Source organism: Podarcis vaucheri (assembly GCF_965113315.1).
Source record: "Podarcis vaucheri genome assembly, chromosome: 5".
Lineage (NCBI taxonomy): Eukaryota > Metazoa > Chordata > Lepidosauria > Squamata > Lacertidae > Podarcis > Podarcis vaucheri.
The window spans coordinates 68,276,047-68,294,903 of NC_138763.1; the positions used below are offsets into that span (position 1 = coordinate 68,276,047).

The following is an 18,857-nucleotide window of genomic DNA, read 5'->3' on the forward strand; positions in this document are numbered from 1 at the left end:
AAGCATTTGACCCACTTTGTAAATTACAGAAGCCAAAGCCTGTCCCTGCACTAAAACACGTTTCCCCACCTTCTGCAAACATTTTTAATTGATTGCAAATCATGTCCCCCTGTTTATCTTCAATGCTTTAAACGTAGCCGCTCAACTCACTATTTTAACAAGCGCTTAGGAGTGGCAATTTAGAAAGCAGGTGCGCTACCATAACCTCATACCACATTTAAGTAGGGCATCAGGTACGAGTCATCATTATTTCTTCAAATAGCAAACTTGCTGGCCCCACTGCAGTGAATGGAGCTACCTTAGTATTATTGTTTATATACTCCAGCTTTATTCTCCAAGGAGCGTAAAGTAACATAAATAGTCCCCCCTCCTCCTCATATAATCCCCACAAAACGACCCTGTGAAGTAGGTCAGGCTGACTGCCAACCTGAAAGTGCAGAACAATAATTAAATTGTTTTATTTAACGTACAGAAAGGGGTGCCATTCTTTCACCCTAGTTTTCAAGTAATGAAATATATAGTTCTTCCATCTCCCTGCCCTGCCACAAGTAGAAAGGAAAGCTGCATGATGCCTCTAGTTGGTAGAGTTATTCATCGGGAATTGCATGCATTTTTTGCATCTCTTCATTATTCCACCTTTTATCTACATAGCCCTGTTCTATGACTCATCACTTCCTTTTGATGACTCATCACTTCCTGTTGATTCTTATCTTAGGACATGGGTTGCTGAATAGGTATAAAATTGTGCGTGTATATGTGTATGCACATACAGGTATATATGTATAGAATACAACTTCAAGCAGAGAGGCAGAGGCTGCAATGGGAGGTGCTAAACCCTTTCCCAGCCCTGTCACCAGAACACCTTCCCGAATCTGAGCTCATTTCCAGTCTCCAAGCCCAGACCGGGGGGGGGGGGGGAGCAGCTGGCTGAGAAAAGTTCACTAGCCTCTCTAGTTTGCACTTCTTCCACTTGAAATGACTACTCCCCACATTTTAGGTCTGTATGGTGCATTTTGTGCCTTAAGCCTAAACATCTATCCTGCATTTAACAAATGAGACAAATCAGTCCAATAGTTACTTTTTTCTTTAATTTTTTTTTTGGAATGGTGTGATAGCTATCTGACAACATTTGAGGTGTTTAAACAGCTTGTGCTATCGTGAAGTTTCCCCTCTTTTGTTATACAGCAACCAAACCATTATATGATATGCAGGAGAAGTTTGAAACCGTAAGCTGAATTATAGGTACACAAAAGGCTCCACTGTAAGCACACACCTTAGCAACCACACTGCTCACAAATACTTATATTCATCCAGTATGAAAGCAGCTTTATCATGAGATATGCTACATTTCATTTATCCTGTGGAATTGGACAGACGGGACGTCAATGTCAACAGACCTATCCTTACAGGTTAGTTCACCTGACACTCCCCATTAAGAACCTCCCCTCCCCACCCCACCCCCCAAAATTGTCAGTAAAACCTTCTCTTTAGAAAGAGCTCCCTTCAAAATGGTGCTGTATGGCATCTCATGTTATAGACCAGCACTTTAACACACAGATACGCTGCACACTGTATAACCATGAGGCAGTCCCTTTTATGGATATTTGTTCTTTATTAGTTTTCTTAAAAGTATGGGTTTTTTAGCAGCAACTCTTGGTAAAAACCCAAAATCTTCAAAGTGTTTAGCAATACTGTATCCAAGATAGTGCCCCACTAAAAAAACAACACTCCGGTTTCAAGGAATGGTTCATAGGAATGAAAAAAAGCTATAGAGAAACAGACCAAAAAAAGCCAAGACTGAGGAGATAATACTATTTTCAATTCTGAAAAACTAATTCCTGCTTCAATGCATGATTGAATATATTTAGTTGGGAAAAGAAGTCTCTTTACAGTTTACATATGGAAACCACACCCAAGAATGGATTTAAAGGGGGAAACCATATTAAAGCATCATGGATTTCCTCTTTAAAATGTGCACTATGAACTACAGTCGTACCTTGGTTTCTGAACAGCTAAGTTCTTGAATGTTTTGACTCCCGAACGCCGCAAACCCAGAAGTGACTATTCCGGTTTGCAAACTATTTTTGGAAGCCGAACGTCAGACGGGGCTTCTGATTGGCTGCAGGAGCTTCCTGTAGCTCATCAGAAGCCATGCTTTGGCTTCCAAATATTTTGGAAGTCGAACAGATTCCCAGAATGGATTCCATTCGACTTCCAAGGTACGAATGTGCTCTCTCTGGCCGAGTAATTTTGTTCTTTTTGAAACTGAACTCAAAGCAGTGACCCCCTTCTCTTCAATGTTATTATTATAGAATACCTGAATGCCCATCACAGATTGGCATCTGCCCAATTGGCAAACATACCACCCCTCTTTTTGCAGCCACAGAACCACATTATTGCTGGGCGAAAGCTACCAAAACAAAACACAAAAAAGACTGAATTATGAAAATAGATTAAGCAGCACTGTTATTCTCCTATTGATTTACAATTTGGGGGTTGTGCGCAATTAGGTCATACCCATTAAAATCAGTAATTAGTAAAGTCCATTATTTCAGTGGACTATTTTGAGTATAACTTAACTAGATGCAACCTTTTATGCAAGGTCTCCAAAATACTTGGCAAAAACCAATTATTTTTGTAAAACATAACCATGAAAACCACCTGGAATCTTATATAAGAGATGTTTGTACTTAGGAGATGTTTGTACATAAGAGACTGTATTCACAAGTGAATATTCCAGTAAAGCAGCAATTGAGATCCACGATAACTTCCAAACTATTCACATTAAATAACTGGCATAGCTATGAAGTAAACTGTATGCCAAATACCATGTGGTTACACCTAGATCATTCTTGATCCTAAAAAAGGCAGCCTTTCCCCCAGAAACAGCTTCAGAGGTTTGTTTGAATGTTTTGAGATGTCCTTTATCTTTGTTTTTGTAATTTTGTTTTTGAATTTGAGAAACCAGTTTATGAAGTTCTTTTTTTAAAGTGTGATGGTACATCTTCCTAAAAAGTAGCATAAGCAAAAGAGCTACATTTTATCAAACACTTCCACACACAAAAAACGCTTCCTCTACTTTGTCCCCTTTATATACAGATCACCTTCAGTAGTATTTTTTGGCATGTCGCATACTTCGGAAAAGTGACAATTTTGGAGGGCTTCATTATAGTGGTTTTTCAGGTCGGTGTACAAAGCAACGGTTTCTCCCGTGTGTGGAAATTCCAGCAGCTTCTCGTTGAGCAGTATCTGGATCTTGTACTCTTCCTTTGGAGTTGTGGCTTGATCACAGTGATAAAGCACAAACAACAGGTTTGCGGCATAAGGGACGATGCGGCCACTACGAAATTTCCGGTGCATCTGCCTGTGGTAGTTGTTAGCTTTAAGAGGCTCTTCGTCTTTGAAGTAGCCCATGAGAGCAAGGAGAGGTTGAAGGGTTTCTGCATGTCCAAACTGGAGGATCACGGGAGAAGAAATAGGCTTTGAACTAGAAAGTTTAAAAGCAAAAGCAAAAGATGGTTAGTCAGATGAATCTAAGGGTGGATCTACACATTCGGGAAAAAGCACGCTATAAATAAGTCAGAAATCAAATCATTATAACAAAAGAAAAAGAAACGCTATGGAAAATCACTTATTTTTTTTTACTCTCCCGCACCATCTGGTGTTGCATTTTTATAACGCATTCAAAACACTGTTTTTTGACTAATGTAGCTGAGTCCCAAGCAGTGTGGCACAACTACTGTATAGTTACAAGAATTAGCCAACTATGCTACTGTAAAAGAGTTGTTTTACTTTTGGTGGTCTGAACCGTAGGAATGGCATTTGACATTTAAAAAAGAACTAGAAGATGACAAAGTTCAATCTCATTCCTGGTTAGAGGCGGCCTGCAGTTACAGCTGAGATCATGTGATTATTGGGGTGCAGTGGAAGAGAGCAATTCTCTAAAGAGAATGAATGGCAAAGCAGAGAATGTGCAACTCACAACTCATCTACGGATGACGCACAAGAAGCGCTTACTCTGTAGTGATTTTTTTTGCACACGAATGGTGACTACTTCATTCATCCTATCATCCAGGCAGAGTGTCACAGTTTATCTTGGATTAGTTTCTCTCCACTGCTACCCACCTGTTTAGAACGGCCATGTTATGGACCTTTCTCCCTGTACAACATACTAAAAAGCCAACTGTTCCTCTCTGTCCTTCTGGCTACAACTCTGGTTCATGTAAGCCCTCTGGCTTCTTCCTCTTTCACATCTTAGTCCTCTCCCGTCTATCGAGAAACCAAAACCAAAATTATTCTCATTTCTCACTGATCTGACCACATCATTTGTTTCCTTCCCTGACTTCCCATGATCTTCTATAGTCAATAGAAAGCCTGGCCTTCAAGACCTCTCTCTGCCCCAGCTCAACCTATATTTTGACTCCTATTTCTCATTTTATCTCTGCCCATGATCTCCACTCCTCCACCTTGACAGTCAACTGACCAAATGCCTGTTTCATTTCAGATTGTAAGTTCCTACAGCGTCTATGTTGCTTATGTAACTCTAATGTACCGCGGTGATGGTACAATATAAAAAAGTAATGCAAAAGCAGCTGTCTAGTTTCTTCTCCCCAAAACTACTATTTATAGTTAATATATTTTTTAGAAAATTTAAAGGTCCGAGATCCCATGTTACTCATGATTCCATGTGCTCATGTTATAGTAAAGCAGAATGTCAACTCCAGTGTTTTTATTCTTTGTATGCTTTGAAGAAAGGTTGTAGATTTTTCTCTGTTTTAACTTTTTGTAAACTGCTTTGAGGTCGCGCCCCCCCCCCGCATCAAGCATCAAGTATGTTTAGGTCCCGTCCCCACCCCGCATCAAGTATGTTTAGAGTTCCAGCTAAACCAAGCTTCTCGGTAATAAGCTTGATATGATATGTTCGACAGTGGAATTTGCTGCCAAGGAGTGTGGTGGAGTCTCCTTCTTTGGAGGTCTTTAAGCAGAGGCTTGACAACCATATGTCAGGAGTGCTCTGATGGTGTTTCCTGCTTGGCAGGGGGTTGGACTCGATGGCCCTTGTGGTCTCTTCCAACTCTATGATTCTATGATACTTATCACATTACGCTGTCCCTACCTTTAGAAGCTTGTAACATAATCTATATAAAGGAACATACAGGTGTAACTATAATTTGCATTAGAGGACACCATGCTTTACACATGTTGTGTTTTGTGAATGGAATAAACAAAGCCCAGTTCATAAATCCAGGTTTTCATCACAATTAAATGTAAAAACTTTCAAGTCTTAGAATTATTAGCAGCAGCTACGACAAGCATACAAAGGCCAAGCAACAACCCAAAGCTAAAATACAGTTTTTAATTCAACCGAGGAAAGTTCTTGGTACTTTAAGTTAACCTGTAACATCAAAAAGGAAATAAAATGCAACTACTTGTTTGACCTGTCCCATTTAGAGAAGAATGCTTTGAAGTATCCTGTTTCTGAAGTTTAAAAATGACACTTTGACATAATAAAGTACTGCATAAGTTATGTTATATCCTCAGTTCTTTATAACTGGTCGCAAGCTTTAAGGAAATAAGATGGATTGCTCATTTCTCTAAGAATTCATATACATATTTTTGTGCTTATGGTGGGGAGTAGTACAGAAGAAATTCCCCACCATACTGTGATTTAGCAAGCCCAAGAAATCAGACTAAAAACTGTTTTTACATAAGAAAATGAAGGTATACAATATCCCCTTTCCCACAATTACCGACCCAATGCAAGCAACAAATACCAAATTTCCTTCTTTCTTTTCTTTATTTTATTAAGAAAACCAACACAAGTGAATTTAGTCTTTGGTCAGGATGAACATTTTAGCTGTTTGATGAGATGCCTCCTTTACCAATGCCATTGCTTCCCATAGTCTTCTGCCATGTGGCTAGTGCTTTTTACATGCTTCTTACATTCAGGTTTCTCTGATGCATAGCCTAATAAGGCACATAAGAATAAGCTAGGTAACTCCAACATAAAACTCAAATAAATGAAGCCTGTACCAATGTCCTACCGCACATTTTTGAACACTGATCAGAAATCAGTATCAAAATTCTGGGAGCAGAAATGTTTCTGCCAACATCTGACATCAGAAAGAACAGCACAAATTGCTTTCTGTTTAGTAAACTATCACAGCAAACAGATCTTTGTTCTTTTTCTTTAGGCAAAAGGTGATGTTTGGCATTTTCATCTGTTGGCTGCCAGCTTAGAAGCCTCACCCACAAATGAAGGCAGTGTCTGACTGGTTTAGAAAGAAGGCGTTTCTCTCAAGCATGAACTCAGGAGTTTAATGCCTAATGAGATAGTCCACTGTATCCAAAATTCTCTTCTGACCAAACTGCGGGAGGCAGTGGAAGACAGGAGTGCCTGGCGTGCTCTGGTCCATGGGGTCACGAAGAGTCGGACACGACTAAACAACAACAACATCCAAAATTCTCTAGCTTGTGTAATAAGAGTTTGGGAGTAACGTACAAACCCATTCAGTAAAGAGATATCAGAAAACAATCAAATCTGAATTTACATGCTGGCATTTTAAAGTTTTATTTCTGTTTCAAAGAATCGGAAGTGGGTATCCCAAAGTCAATTCAGCACACAGAATACCTTGCCACCAAGCTGTCAAGCTGTGTTCAGAAACCCTAAAACCTCTCCCTCGCTGTTGGGTGAGCTGCTGCAAGTCACAATACATAACACAGGGCTGGATCGGCCTTGGTCAATCTGGCACTCTCCAGATCAGGCTTCCTCAAACTCGGCCCTCCAGATGTTTTTGGTCTACAACTCCCATGATCCCTAGCTAGCAGGACCAGTGGTCAGGGATGATGGGAATTGTAGTCTCAAAACATCTGGAGGGCTGAGTTTGAAGAAGCCTGCTTCAGATGTTTTAGACTTCAAATACCACCAGTCCCAGTCTAGACTCTACAGCAGAGATGGGTAACCTCCGGTCTACAAGTCTAGTCAGGCCCAGCATGGGTTCCAGTTTGGTCTATGAGACCATTTTCCCCAAGCCACACCAACCTGCCCGACACCTGATATTATCTGCGATGTTAAGTGTGGAGCAAGTAGAGACGTGTTTGCCAACAATTAGGAGCCTTAGAGAGCACTCTCTATTGTTCCTTGACAAAGCAAGGCTTGCTGTCAGTGCAAATCAGCAAGTCTGCAGGCATTGGAGTTCCCATTGGACCCCATCTACCTGTCACGATGGCCCATGAGAGGAGGTGGGAGCTTTCAATATGGCCCCAGGAAAAGATTCTCCACTCTCTAGAGCACTGTTCTTCAACTTTGGATCCATCAAGTTAGCCAGTGGTCAGGGATGTTGTCGTGGTCCAACGTTACCTGGGAACTGAAGGTTGAGGAACACTGTTCTCGAAGATGGACAGATGGTATGACTCAGAAGAAGGAAGGTGTATATACCCTTAACCAGAGTACATAATCTCAACTTCAATCATTGTTAAAGGACTCCTGTTACTCCTTCTGTTGACTACCAAATGCCTTTTGAAATGATATAATAACTAGAAGCTACCCTCTCATTTCTAAGCTGCAATGAAGAAGAAAGCTCAGTGTAAAACTCAATTCCAGGCAGCATGTTGGGAGTTGTAGCCCTTGTAGCCCTAGAGCATTTGAAGGACACTGTATTGGCAAAGGCTGAATCTGATGAAATAACACTGGAGCCATCTGACTATAGTGGTAGTGTCTTCAGTTCTTGCTCTGCTTCTCCCTGCCCTTCTGAAAAGTATCTGGCAGTGTAAACCTGTGCATGTCTTACTCATGCACATGCCTTACTGCGTTCAGTTATGCTTGTAAAGCAGTACCACGCAGGAAGACAAAAAATAGGCAGAAATTGGCACCAAGCTTATAAGGCAACGGTGACAGAACTCGGCACTCACAGCTCAACACTGAATTCTCAAACCAACCCTAATACTGCCCTCCCTGCCCCCTGTTGGCCCGATGACAACCAAACAGCTCTGATCTGTGTACTGTTCTCAGTAAGAAAGAGAATGTAATGCATTATCTCTATTCAAACATCAGCTGCCAGCTGATAGCGTCACAAAGGTCACTGGGTTTGCAGGTATAGTTGGACTAGATGAACCTTGGGATCCCTTCCAACTCTGCAATTCCAAGATTCCAACTATGAGGACTGCCATTGCTCCTTCTAAGTTTTCTTCAATTTCTTTCTATAGCACGCAAGAGGACTAAAAACATGGCCGTGCCTTTGTAAAAACAAACAGAATCCACAACAGAAACGCAACCATTCACTTCAAAGGGCTTTGAAATGTTCAGTGTGCGTTGTTCAGAAGCTGAGGCTGTGGCTACAGTCCACCAAGTGGAGTCTTAAGTTCCGACAGGAATCAAATGAGAGAAGTTGTTCCTCAACCTCAGGATGGAGTTTTAAAAGTCACTGCGGTTGGGACAAGTCAATTTCTCCCCTAAACTGTTTAGAGCTCTTAAAAATCTTTACAAGGTTATATAATTAAACATTCCATAAAGCCATTCCAAACAAAGCTAATCCCTAAACACACAAAGATTAATACACACAGATGCATATCTCATATAGGGTCAATAATAAGGCTGTCTTCTGATGTCAAATAGTGATCCCTCCCAGTCACTGAAGAGAATCTTTCTTTCTTTCTTTCTTTCTTTCTTTCTTTCTTTCTTTCTTTCCTCTCTCTCTCTCTCTCTCTCTCTCTCTCTCACACACACACACACACACACACACACCCCTCCACTGATTCAGATAAACCCTTGGTCATAAGGTATTAAGAAGAAGAAGAAGAGTTTGGATTTGATATCCCGCCTTTCACTCCCCTTCAGGAGTCTCAAAGCGGCTAACAATCTCCTTTCCCTTCCTCCCCCACAACAAACACTCTGTGAGGTGAGTGGGGCTGAGAGACTTCACAGAAGTGTGACTGGCCCAAGGTCACCCAGCAGCTGCATGTGCAGGAGCGGAGACGCGAACCCGGTTTCCCAGATTACGTGACTAACGCTCTTAACCACTACACTAAGGAATCACAATGCTGAATAACCCAATTGGACTTCTGAACATTTAAAAGTTGTGTAGAAGATTTAAGGAGGGAAAGTGTCTCTTATCCATGCATAGGATAGGCTGCACCTGCTGAAATTCCTTCCTCAGTTAAAAAGCACAGAGGCAGTGCTTTCCTCTGCATATGGTCACTCTATTAAGGCAGGTGTTAACCGTATAATAAACATAACATATACAAATTTAAATTCTAAAGGGGGGGGGAACAATTTACGAAGTGAGGAGGAAGAAACTATGAAGCAACTATCCATCTGTCTTGGATGCTTTGCTTGAGATTCCTGCATTGCAGGGGGCTAGATTAGATGACACTTGGGGTCCCTTCCAACTCTACAATTGTATGCTTCTATGTAGCTTAGTCCAGGCATAGGCAAACTCCCATCATCCCTGACCACTGGTCCTGTTAGATAAGGATGATGGGAGTTTGCCTATGCCTGGCTTAGTCAAATGTCTGGTCATATGTGTGGTGTGTGTGTGTGTGTGTGTGTGTGTGTGTGTGTGAATGATACTGAAGGGAATTGTGGAATAGGACATATCTAGAGATGGGCACTTCTCAAAATGTTACCTTCACATGGAAGAAAATTAAGTTCAACCCCAAATTATAATAGAGTTTAAAGACTTCCAATGATTTCACAGTGTTTTTTAAACATTAATTCATGTTGTGGGAAAGAACTGTTTGCCTCTCGGTACAAGTAACTCTGATTAAATACTCTACTATTCCATACTAAGAGTACATTTTAATAGAAAAATTATAGATAAAAAAGTGGCTTGTTATTTTGAGCGAGGTATGAGAATGCTTATTTTACATTAGCTCTGCATACGTTATGTCATCTAGCTGCAGCTTTAATTGGGGATTAGTGGCTGGAAGTTAAACTTATCTACTCGATTCTAGGTGTCACATACGGCAAGTCACTTTGTCTCCCTGTGTCTCAACTCACCCTCCATAGAAGGCAACAGCTGCCCTCTGCTCCCTTGTCAGGATAAACTATTATCAGTATTCAGAAAAAGCTGGTAGGTGAAAGAGGCAATTAGGTACTTTAGTTTACTAAGCTTAGTTAAGAGAAACCTATTCAAAATTTAGATTAGCATCTTCTGTTTATACTGCCATCAACTGTTAGGAAAAGGAACAGCACCGTTTCACAGAGCTCCTAATTATATCAAATCTAGACACGATGCAGGCAATTCATAACTGGGATCTCCTGCAGCTTTTTGTTGTTTAACAATCAGCTGCCTACAGACTGCCACTATTTTTCAGGAGGGATTCAATAGCTTATGGATATTTAGGTCTGCACGATTTAAAGCACTCTGGTGCAACAAATCCATTTTTAAAAAAATTAAAAATGACTTATTGCAGTAAGGAACGTGACAGGGAAGGGCCCTAAAAACTGGGATAATGTTTGATGGGAAGTCATATAGCTTTTCTGCAAACGAATCAAAACAAATGCTCACTAAAGAACGGACACCATATGTTCTCCACTCATGTTAGAATATAAAAAGTTATAGTCATGTGTTTGATATCCAGGCATCCGGAAACAAATTGAAGGGAGGTTTTGCCACAGATCCAAACTGAAGTGGGAAATCAGTCTTAAGTGGGCTGCAAGCCAAATAAAATACCTGCTCATACACCTAACTGTGACCATAGCGGTTCAATTGAATTTAAATGCAATAATAATAATAGTAATAATAATAATATATTTTATTTATACCCCACCCTCCCTGGCTAGAGCCAGGCTCAGGGCAGCTAACACCAGTAAAATTACAACAAAAACATAATAGGAAAAAGAAAAAGAAAAAAAAACAATTTAAAATACAAGTTAAAATATAATTTAAAATGCAGCTTCATTTTAAAAGTAGCCCATAGATCAAAACCATAAGGGGAGGGAAACATAAGGGTCAGACTGAGTCCAAACGGAACAGCTGTCTTGCAGGCCCTGCGGAAAGATGTCAAATCCTGCAGGGCCCTGGTCTCTTGTGACAGAGCGTTCCACCAAGTTGGGGCCAGTACTGAAAAGGCCCTGGCCCTAGTTGAGATCAATCTAACCACCTTGCGACTTGGGACCTCCAAAGTGTTGTCATTTGTGGACCTTAAGGTCCTCCGCGGGGCATGCTAGGAGAGGCGGTCCTGTAGAAGACACTTCTCTCAATAAATCATCCTCTTGTTTTGTAAGCATCTATATCTGACATTCAGGACTTTTTCCAGGCCGTCCCCTCCTCCCTAGGCCACTTTCCCTGCTCTGTGGCCTCAAGTGCTTTTGGCTGGCTAGAATGAGTCCTTGAACTGCGATGCTTTGGACTTTCCTGACTGTAGGAAGAGGCAGGGGTCTAGAAAAACTAGCCTACTGCACATTCAAACATTCAAACTTGTTGCTCTGCCTCTTTTTGTCCCTGGAACATAGACCAGAAGGGAATGCAACTCTTGGGCTGAAAAAGGTTCTCCAACCCAGTGCCACATTCCTTGTCCCCTTCTTCCACCACCTGCTACACCAGAGCTTTTCAAATTGCATGTCGCACCACATTAGTGTGTTAGCTGCAGTGTGTGGGTGTGTCATGTGAACGCTCCCTGCACTCCTCCTGAGGCTGAAAAGGGGTTAGTTTAACCTCTGGTTAGCTGGTAAAACTGAATTACTGTGCAGCGAAATGATGCATGTCTAAAAAGTGTGTCACCAACATGAAAAGTTTGGAAAGCTCTGTGTCACACGCACACACACACATTTTGGTCTTTTAAAACATAAAACAAAAAACATAAAAAGAATGCTTACATATATTGATCGTTCCACAAATAGCAGCTGTGGCACATTCAAGAAGGTGGAACCATTTTAGTGGCACCTAGAATGGGACCACGAAATAGAGTATGTGTTTTCCCACCACCACCACCAATTTTTTACCTTTTACTCTCTGTAACAGCCTGGTCCAAATGTTTGAAGATATCCTGCATAAGAATGCAGCTGGAGCGGCTGTTGATAGGATACCCATAAGCTCTCTTCCAGTACTGCTTCAGATCATTCAGATATTCAAGTACCTGGTATCATACACATTTAAAAGTTGTTACAAAGAAGGATTATTTTACACGCAACAAGATATTTTAGTAAATTGCAGGCAGGCCATTCCAATGCACACAAACTTTCATATAACTATTGGTACCTAACCCATCAATATAGATAGATATCCCGTTTTCCACCTCAGGCAATGGGTTCTTTCCTCTTCCCTCCCTACCACCATTGCAATCAGGAGCAAATGCTTTGGCAGAGACCTGCCTTTATAACGCTGCAGTTGCAGCCTCCCAGGGGCAAGCCAGGAACAGCAAACGGGAATGAGCACTGAATTCTACAATTTAATAGGAATATGAGTGAAAAGGTAGGCAAAGGATTGTTTCCTGCACAGGAGTGAAGTCAATAGGTGCAGCTAATGCTAAAGACATTGGTTATGAGCCTTGTTAAAAGCAGACTCTACTTTTAGGAATTTAGTGTTCCTTAGAAAGAGACTGAATATAGCCAATATATATGCATCTGTTATCCTAGGTGTCTACACGCAGATGCTCAGGGTGACAGGCTGGAAGGTTGGGCAGAGTAGGAGAGGGTATCTAACGAGAGCAGGAATGTTAAATGACACTCCCCAAGATCAAACCATGGTAGTATCATTTATGCTAGCACTTGTCCTGCCGCAGCAGGTTGTTTTGGTCAAATTAAATCATGTTAAGTGAGTGCCAGATTTCAGCTCATGGTTAGAATTCAAGTTTTCCTCATGGTAGACCACTGAAATTAATGGACTTAGCTGAGTAATGCTGATTAATTTCAGCAGCTCTAGGTAAAGGTAAAGGGACCCCTGACCATTAGGTCCAGTCGCGGATGACTCTGGGGTTGTGGCGCTCATCTCGCTTTATTGGCCAAGGGAGCTGGCGTACAGCTTCTGGGTCATGTGGCCAGCATGACTAAGCCACTTCTGGCGAACCAGAGCAGCGCAAGGAAACACCGTTTACCTTCCTGCCAGAGTGGTACCTATTTATCTACTTGCACTTTGATGTGCTTTTGAACTGCTAGGTTGGCAGGAGCAGGGACCGAGCAATGGGAGCTCACCCCATCAAGGGGATTCGAACCACCAACCTTCTGATCGGTAAGCCCTAGGTCTGTGGTTTAACCCACAGTGCCACCCGCATCACTTTCAGAGGCTCTACTCTTGAGTAAAAACTTGGTTGAATACTACCCGCTATGTCCTATATAATTCTGTGAGACCGAATAACAGTTTTTTTCACAATACACTGAAACATTCAATTCTCCACTTCTTTACTTAAGGGGGTTGCAGACGTATACACAGTACCTACCTTGGCATCTTCTTCACTGAAGAGCGAACACCAGGGGGAGCTAATGTTTTTTATGGCCAGCTCAAATGAGCAAGTGAAAAATGCCACCTGAACCAAATCTGTTGTAAAGAAAAGCAACAGTTAGCAACACACCGACAGTACATCAGGTAGGATGCCGCAAGCCATCAATGAAATGTTTACGCAGAAAGGGCAACACACAAGGACCACGTCAGTGGTGAACAAAATGCCCCTTTACAAAACTGCTATGAAGGTATGCAATAAAAAGAGATACAATCTGGGAACCAAGTCCTGTGTATAGAACAAGGCTAGGGAACCCTTTGTATGCTGAGAGTCGTATTTCCTCAGGGATAACATCTTGGGAAATGGATACCAAGCCTGGGCAAGGTCACGATTTTCTCTCACTTCTGAACTCCTATCCTCCGTACATCAATTAGGCTTTGAAACAAAAGCTTCCATTGGCAACAACAGAAGCTTTTTTCTAGTCTAATTACTGTGTCAAGGAGGGGCAAAGAGGGATGAGACAGAATGGACCCAAAGGCACCAGGAGCTAGACCTAGCCTGCAGGCAAGAAATTCCCCTATCCCTGGCACAAACAGAGGGGTGACGTGCAAGAACTATGCTTGCAATTCCACAAATGGGTCTGTAGTCTTCTGCATCCCTGGAATCAATACATATAATACACTACAAACTATAAGCAAAAGGAAATGAGCTAGTGAATGCGGGATTTTTATGTACAGCATTTCAAGAATGTTTTTAACATATATAAACACGGAATACATGGTGGGTATTAAATATTTGAAATGGAATTATTTGATTAGATTCGTATGAACAAGAACACATCAGTCCCTGGAGTGTTTTATGCACGCAAGTGCTTCTGAAAATATTCACAAACTTGTTCAAAAACTCAACTTAATTAAAATTGCAAACTGTATGAATATAAGCCTCGTTTTTAAGGCTGTTAGGTGAAACTTAACATGTTAACCTTTCTACCATTGAAAGAACCATAATCATATATTCTGTAAAAAACCCAACATATAAGTGAATACGTATACTCAGACAACATCTTACTACCTGCTCTTGTTTCAATCACTTTTAGCAGGGTTATGATTAAAGTAACTAGAAATCATTGTTGCATGTACACTACAGGAAACACAATATTCTTTAGTTAGTTCAGATGGTCAAGTGAAAAAGGACACCAGAACCCAATCTGTAGAAAAGGCAAGTGACAAATGAAACTGTCAAAACTGCATCTATGCACATTTAGTAACAGGATAATGCTTAGTTACACTCCGTAACAAGAGAGAGATGTTTCAGAAGTTGGAGTTACGGAAGTGTCAATACTGTATCATATGACATTGACCTTCTTTACTACATTTATATCTGCATATCTTAGAGCTCCTCCTCCATCAATTATCGCTCAAAATCCCTTGCCTAATGAATTCAAGAGTGAGACAGAAAGGACATTTTATGCTGCTAGAAAACTTGAATCGATGCACCTGCCTTTATCACAAAGAAAAACAGGATAGAGTTGTTTGCAGTGGCTCTGGGGAGTAGTGAACTGTAATAATGATACTACCTATGTTCATCTGATAAAAGTATGTCTTTCCCCCACTTTTTGTGTTTGATTGGTGCTTAGTGATGTTCTGTTGTATTTTAAATGGAATGTTAACCACCTGAAATGGTTGATAGGAAGGATAAAACACGGTAGAATGAAATAATACTTCCTGATCCAGTAAAAGGAGACCCATAATGCAAATAATTAATGCAAATGCACATCCAGATGCCCATTTCACTGTTCATCTGTGTCCCACTAAACTGGGTGCATGTGGGTTTTTAGTGCAGACGAGAATACCTAACGCCATCTGGATTCACAAAGTTATGTGGAATATCTATCACCAGTGTTTATCTTCTAAAAATATGTTTAGGGGTACTCTCATTTTCCTACTCATATTGAAATACTGTCCCTCAATGAGGCCAAACTTAGATTCACAAAATGTTTAGGGGTATGCGTACCCCTGAGTCCCCCACAGAAAAAAAGCACTATCACCATCTGGATCCATAAAGTTTGTACGACAACAGCAAGATGAGGTCCTCTCTTTTCTCATGAAAATACTTTCTTCCTGCTAAAATCTAATAAAGTTAGCCTGTGGCCCAGGAAGGGGGAAAAGGTTGCCACAAAGAACTTGTACACGATACAGTGGTGCCCTGCAAGACGAATGCCTCGCAAGACGGAAAACCCGCTAGACGAAAGGGTTTTCCATTTTTGAGTTGCTTCGCAAGACGATTTTCCCTATGGGCTTGCTTTGCAAGACGAAAACGTCTTGCAAGTGTTCAGATTTTTTTCCGCTCCCCCCCCTTTTTCTAAGCCGCTAAGCGCCTTTTAGCCGCTAATCCGCTAATCCTTTAATAGCCGCTAAGCCTTTAATAGCCGCTAAACCGCTAATAGCGCTAATCTGCTAATAGGGTTGCTTCGCAAGACAAAAAAACCGCTAGACGAAGAGACTCGCGGAACGGATTAATTTCGTCTTGCGAGGCACCACTGTAGTTGGTTTCTCATGCTTCTTAAGTGTTTGACCACAAGCCAAAGCACTCCCTTTAGGCAGCCCCAAACATCTGCATGTACCCAGGAGAAACAGACTTACAAAGAAAACCATCCACAAACATCCTTCCTCTATGCTTCACCACCAGCTGTTCTTTAAACAACTCTGGCAGCAGTCAGTTGTGGGTAGATATCAGCTGGGCACAGAGAACTAGTTGTACATTTCTTCTAGGTATAATTTTGGAAAAGTTGTAACTCTTGTGGTAGATAGTTTTAGTTGCTTGCTCTTCCTACAGAGGTTCTTGAAAGGGTTCCGACACCAGTAGCTTGTGCCACACACCAAAATAAAGTTTATTAAAAGACAATGTTGATAATGGCTCGTGACATGGATATTGTTAGTTACTAGCTACAGAGCTCGCTGGTAGTGGATGTTTTGTAGTTAAAAAAGAAAAAGCACTGTAGCAGTGAAATAGGTATGTGTGCACCATTACCTGAAAACCGCATGCAAGAGTTGATAGGCCATTTCCTTTCTGCATTCCGCACTTCATCGTACAAATTTTCCCAAGCATCTTCAATACTTCTAAGAGTGTGTCTCAATGGAGCACGACTGTCTGCTCTCTCCAGGCTACCACAGAAACATGAACTAGGCTTCAGTTATCACTCTGCGTGGCACAAGTGTGCATCTCTGCACTTGTGAGAGTCATATAATGCATGCAGCTGAGATACTTTAACTTATGTGAACTAGTCCCTAAGAGCGATGAAAATGAAAACAAGGCACTGGGGGGGGGGAAGGGTAAATATTTTATGTCCCCCAGTCAGGTTCAACAGAAGTTAACCTTTAAAGCTTTTCCAAAAGATGTTTATGTTTACTGCTTATTTGCTCTTCATAATAACTGAGAACAGGTAGGAAGCTGATAAAAGAACATTACCTGCGTTTAAGTCATTCACTGGTAGACACAAGGTGTTTGCGATTTTCCCCACTACTTCCTTCATCTCAGGACCTTCCTTGAAGGCATCCAGCTCATGCATAGCCGTATCATTGTCTTCTATATCTTTAACAAATCTTTCACATAGATCAAAAAACCTCATCAGTTTGTCGTTGGTTTCAATTCCTTCTGTCGTCGTGGCTGAAAATGAAAGGCCAAAAGGTTATTAAATGTCATAAGTTGCTTTAAAGTGGAATATAAATTCACAAAAGCAAGCACGTTGCAAAATACACACTCTTAAAACTGAATAATCTTCAGTTAAACACTGAGTTAAAGGTAGTTGCTTCAAGCAAACTACAGGGGGCATATGCTTTTTTATATAAAGCATTTTGCACAGAATTTCTCAAAAGGGTTCTGAAACCAAGGGTTCTGTGAAATCCTCTATCAACATAAAACCTTGCTAAAAGTAAACTGGACGAATGGTTTGTGGAAAGAATATTGTGGGCTTGATTCTAGAAACAATGGACTATAAAGTCACGTCACCACAGGCAATAGCCTGCCTGACACTATTCAGGGTCTCACTAAAATCAACCATCTGAATGATCCTGGACCGCTCTTATTTTATCCTTTCCAAATACTGAGCTCTGCACTTTCCCTAGTTCATAAAATTATGATTATCTTCCCAGTAACTACCACTCCTCACTTTTGGGCACTTGGAACTTAAGGAAGTGATTTTGTTCAGTGCCCTTTAGAACATCCATTATTCCTTATCTCCCAACTTTGTGCTACAGCTCATTAGCATTCCGAGTGCCCCTACCTGAAAGCCCAGTACAAAAATCTGAGACTGATCTTCCTCTCCCCCAGTTCCTACATATAAACAGAATACACTACCCCGGAAAGTTTCATGTGTTTCAACATGCCTATCTTCTGTGTAACAATTAATATGAAAATCTCATGTAAATTTAACCTACTCTGACATCAATCACATTGGTTTTTCAATCTGTTGGTTGCAGTTCTCAGTATGCACTGTTTTTATCGTGAGTGAGGAACAAATGGCCCAAACGCTGAATATGACCCAAGGAGCCTTTGGTTCAACATTAATTTTAACTGCTGGCATACACAGTACTATCCAGTTACCAACAGTGTGTTTGTTTATTTAACACAATTAGTGTATCGCTTAATCATTGAAGTGATTTACATAAAATATTTTCACTTTATTTATTCATTTTAAATTTCGTTAATATTACTAAAATTTGTATGTTTAAATATACTGCAATATATTTCATACCTGAAATGTCTTAAACGCCAACGTTTCCAATCTATATCTATACCTATGCAAGCATATCTGCCATGTATTATTAGTAGTGGTATTAGTATTAAGTGCTATCTCTGTACAGTATGTGTCATTTCATACAATAACAAAAACAAATGTACGCACAAATGTTTTTGAAGAGCCAACCTAACCAGGGTACAGAGGGGAGAGTGAGGCTAATTTTTGAGGATCAAGGTTAGAGAATGATAGTTATACACCTCAGCTTAATTTCTGTTGTGGAGTAAGATTTAATCTAAAGTTCTGTGGTAAAGTGGCCACATGTAATGTGCAGGAATTCTGTGATTTATTAAATAATCCTCAAAAAGTAAAATGGGAAAGTATGGCTTTTGGAAAAACAGCCTGAGTAAGCAAAAGAGCAATAAAAAATCTGGCTTTACTTCTTCAACCAGATGCTGAACTACACCAAAATCCATCCAATTCAGCCTATTGTTCCATACAACAGTTTCTTCTGGGAAGCTCATAAAACAGGACACAGACATGCTGACCCTCTTTATCCACAGCTTCTGATATTCTAAGCTACTGCAAGTTCTGAACTTGCAGTTTCCATTAACTTACTCAGCATGCCAAATAGATATTGATAAATGTAGAAGGGTGAGGGGGGGGGATGTCAATTTAAGGATGAATAAAAACATTTAAGGAAAGTTAGGAAACAATTCATAATTTGCCAGTTCTGTTCTGGAAG

The 18,857-nt window shown here is 40.8% G+C and overlaps 1 protein-coding gene across 1 annotated transcript in view; it reads right to left on the reverse strand.

Moving 5' to 3' along the window:
* Positions 1 to 1,592: 1,592 nt before the first annotated feature.
* MINPP1 (multiple inositol-polyphosphate phosphatase 1) overlaps positions 1,593 to 18,857 on the reverse strand; it is a 21,689-nt gene continuing 4,424 nt past the window's right edge. Inside the window, exons 2-5 of the mRNA XM_082222102.1 lie at positions 16,846 to 17,043; positions 13,378 to 13,475; positions 11,945 to 12,078; positions 1,593 to 3,487 (exon numbers count right to left, since the gene is read on the reverse strand). Of these exons, the coding sequence (XP_082078228.1) occupies positions 3,076 to 3,487; positions 11,945 to 12,078; positions 13,378 to 13,475; positions 16,846 to 17,043 (842 nt within the window). The 3' untranslated portion in view covers positions 1,593 to 3,075. The remainder of the gene's footprint in view (positions 3,488 to 11,944; positions 12,079 to 13,377; positions 13,476 to 16,845; positions 17,044 to 18,857) is intronic.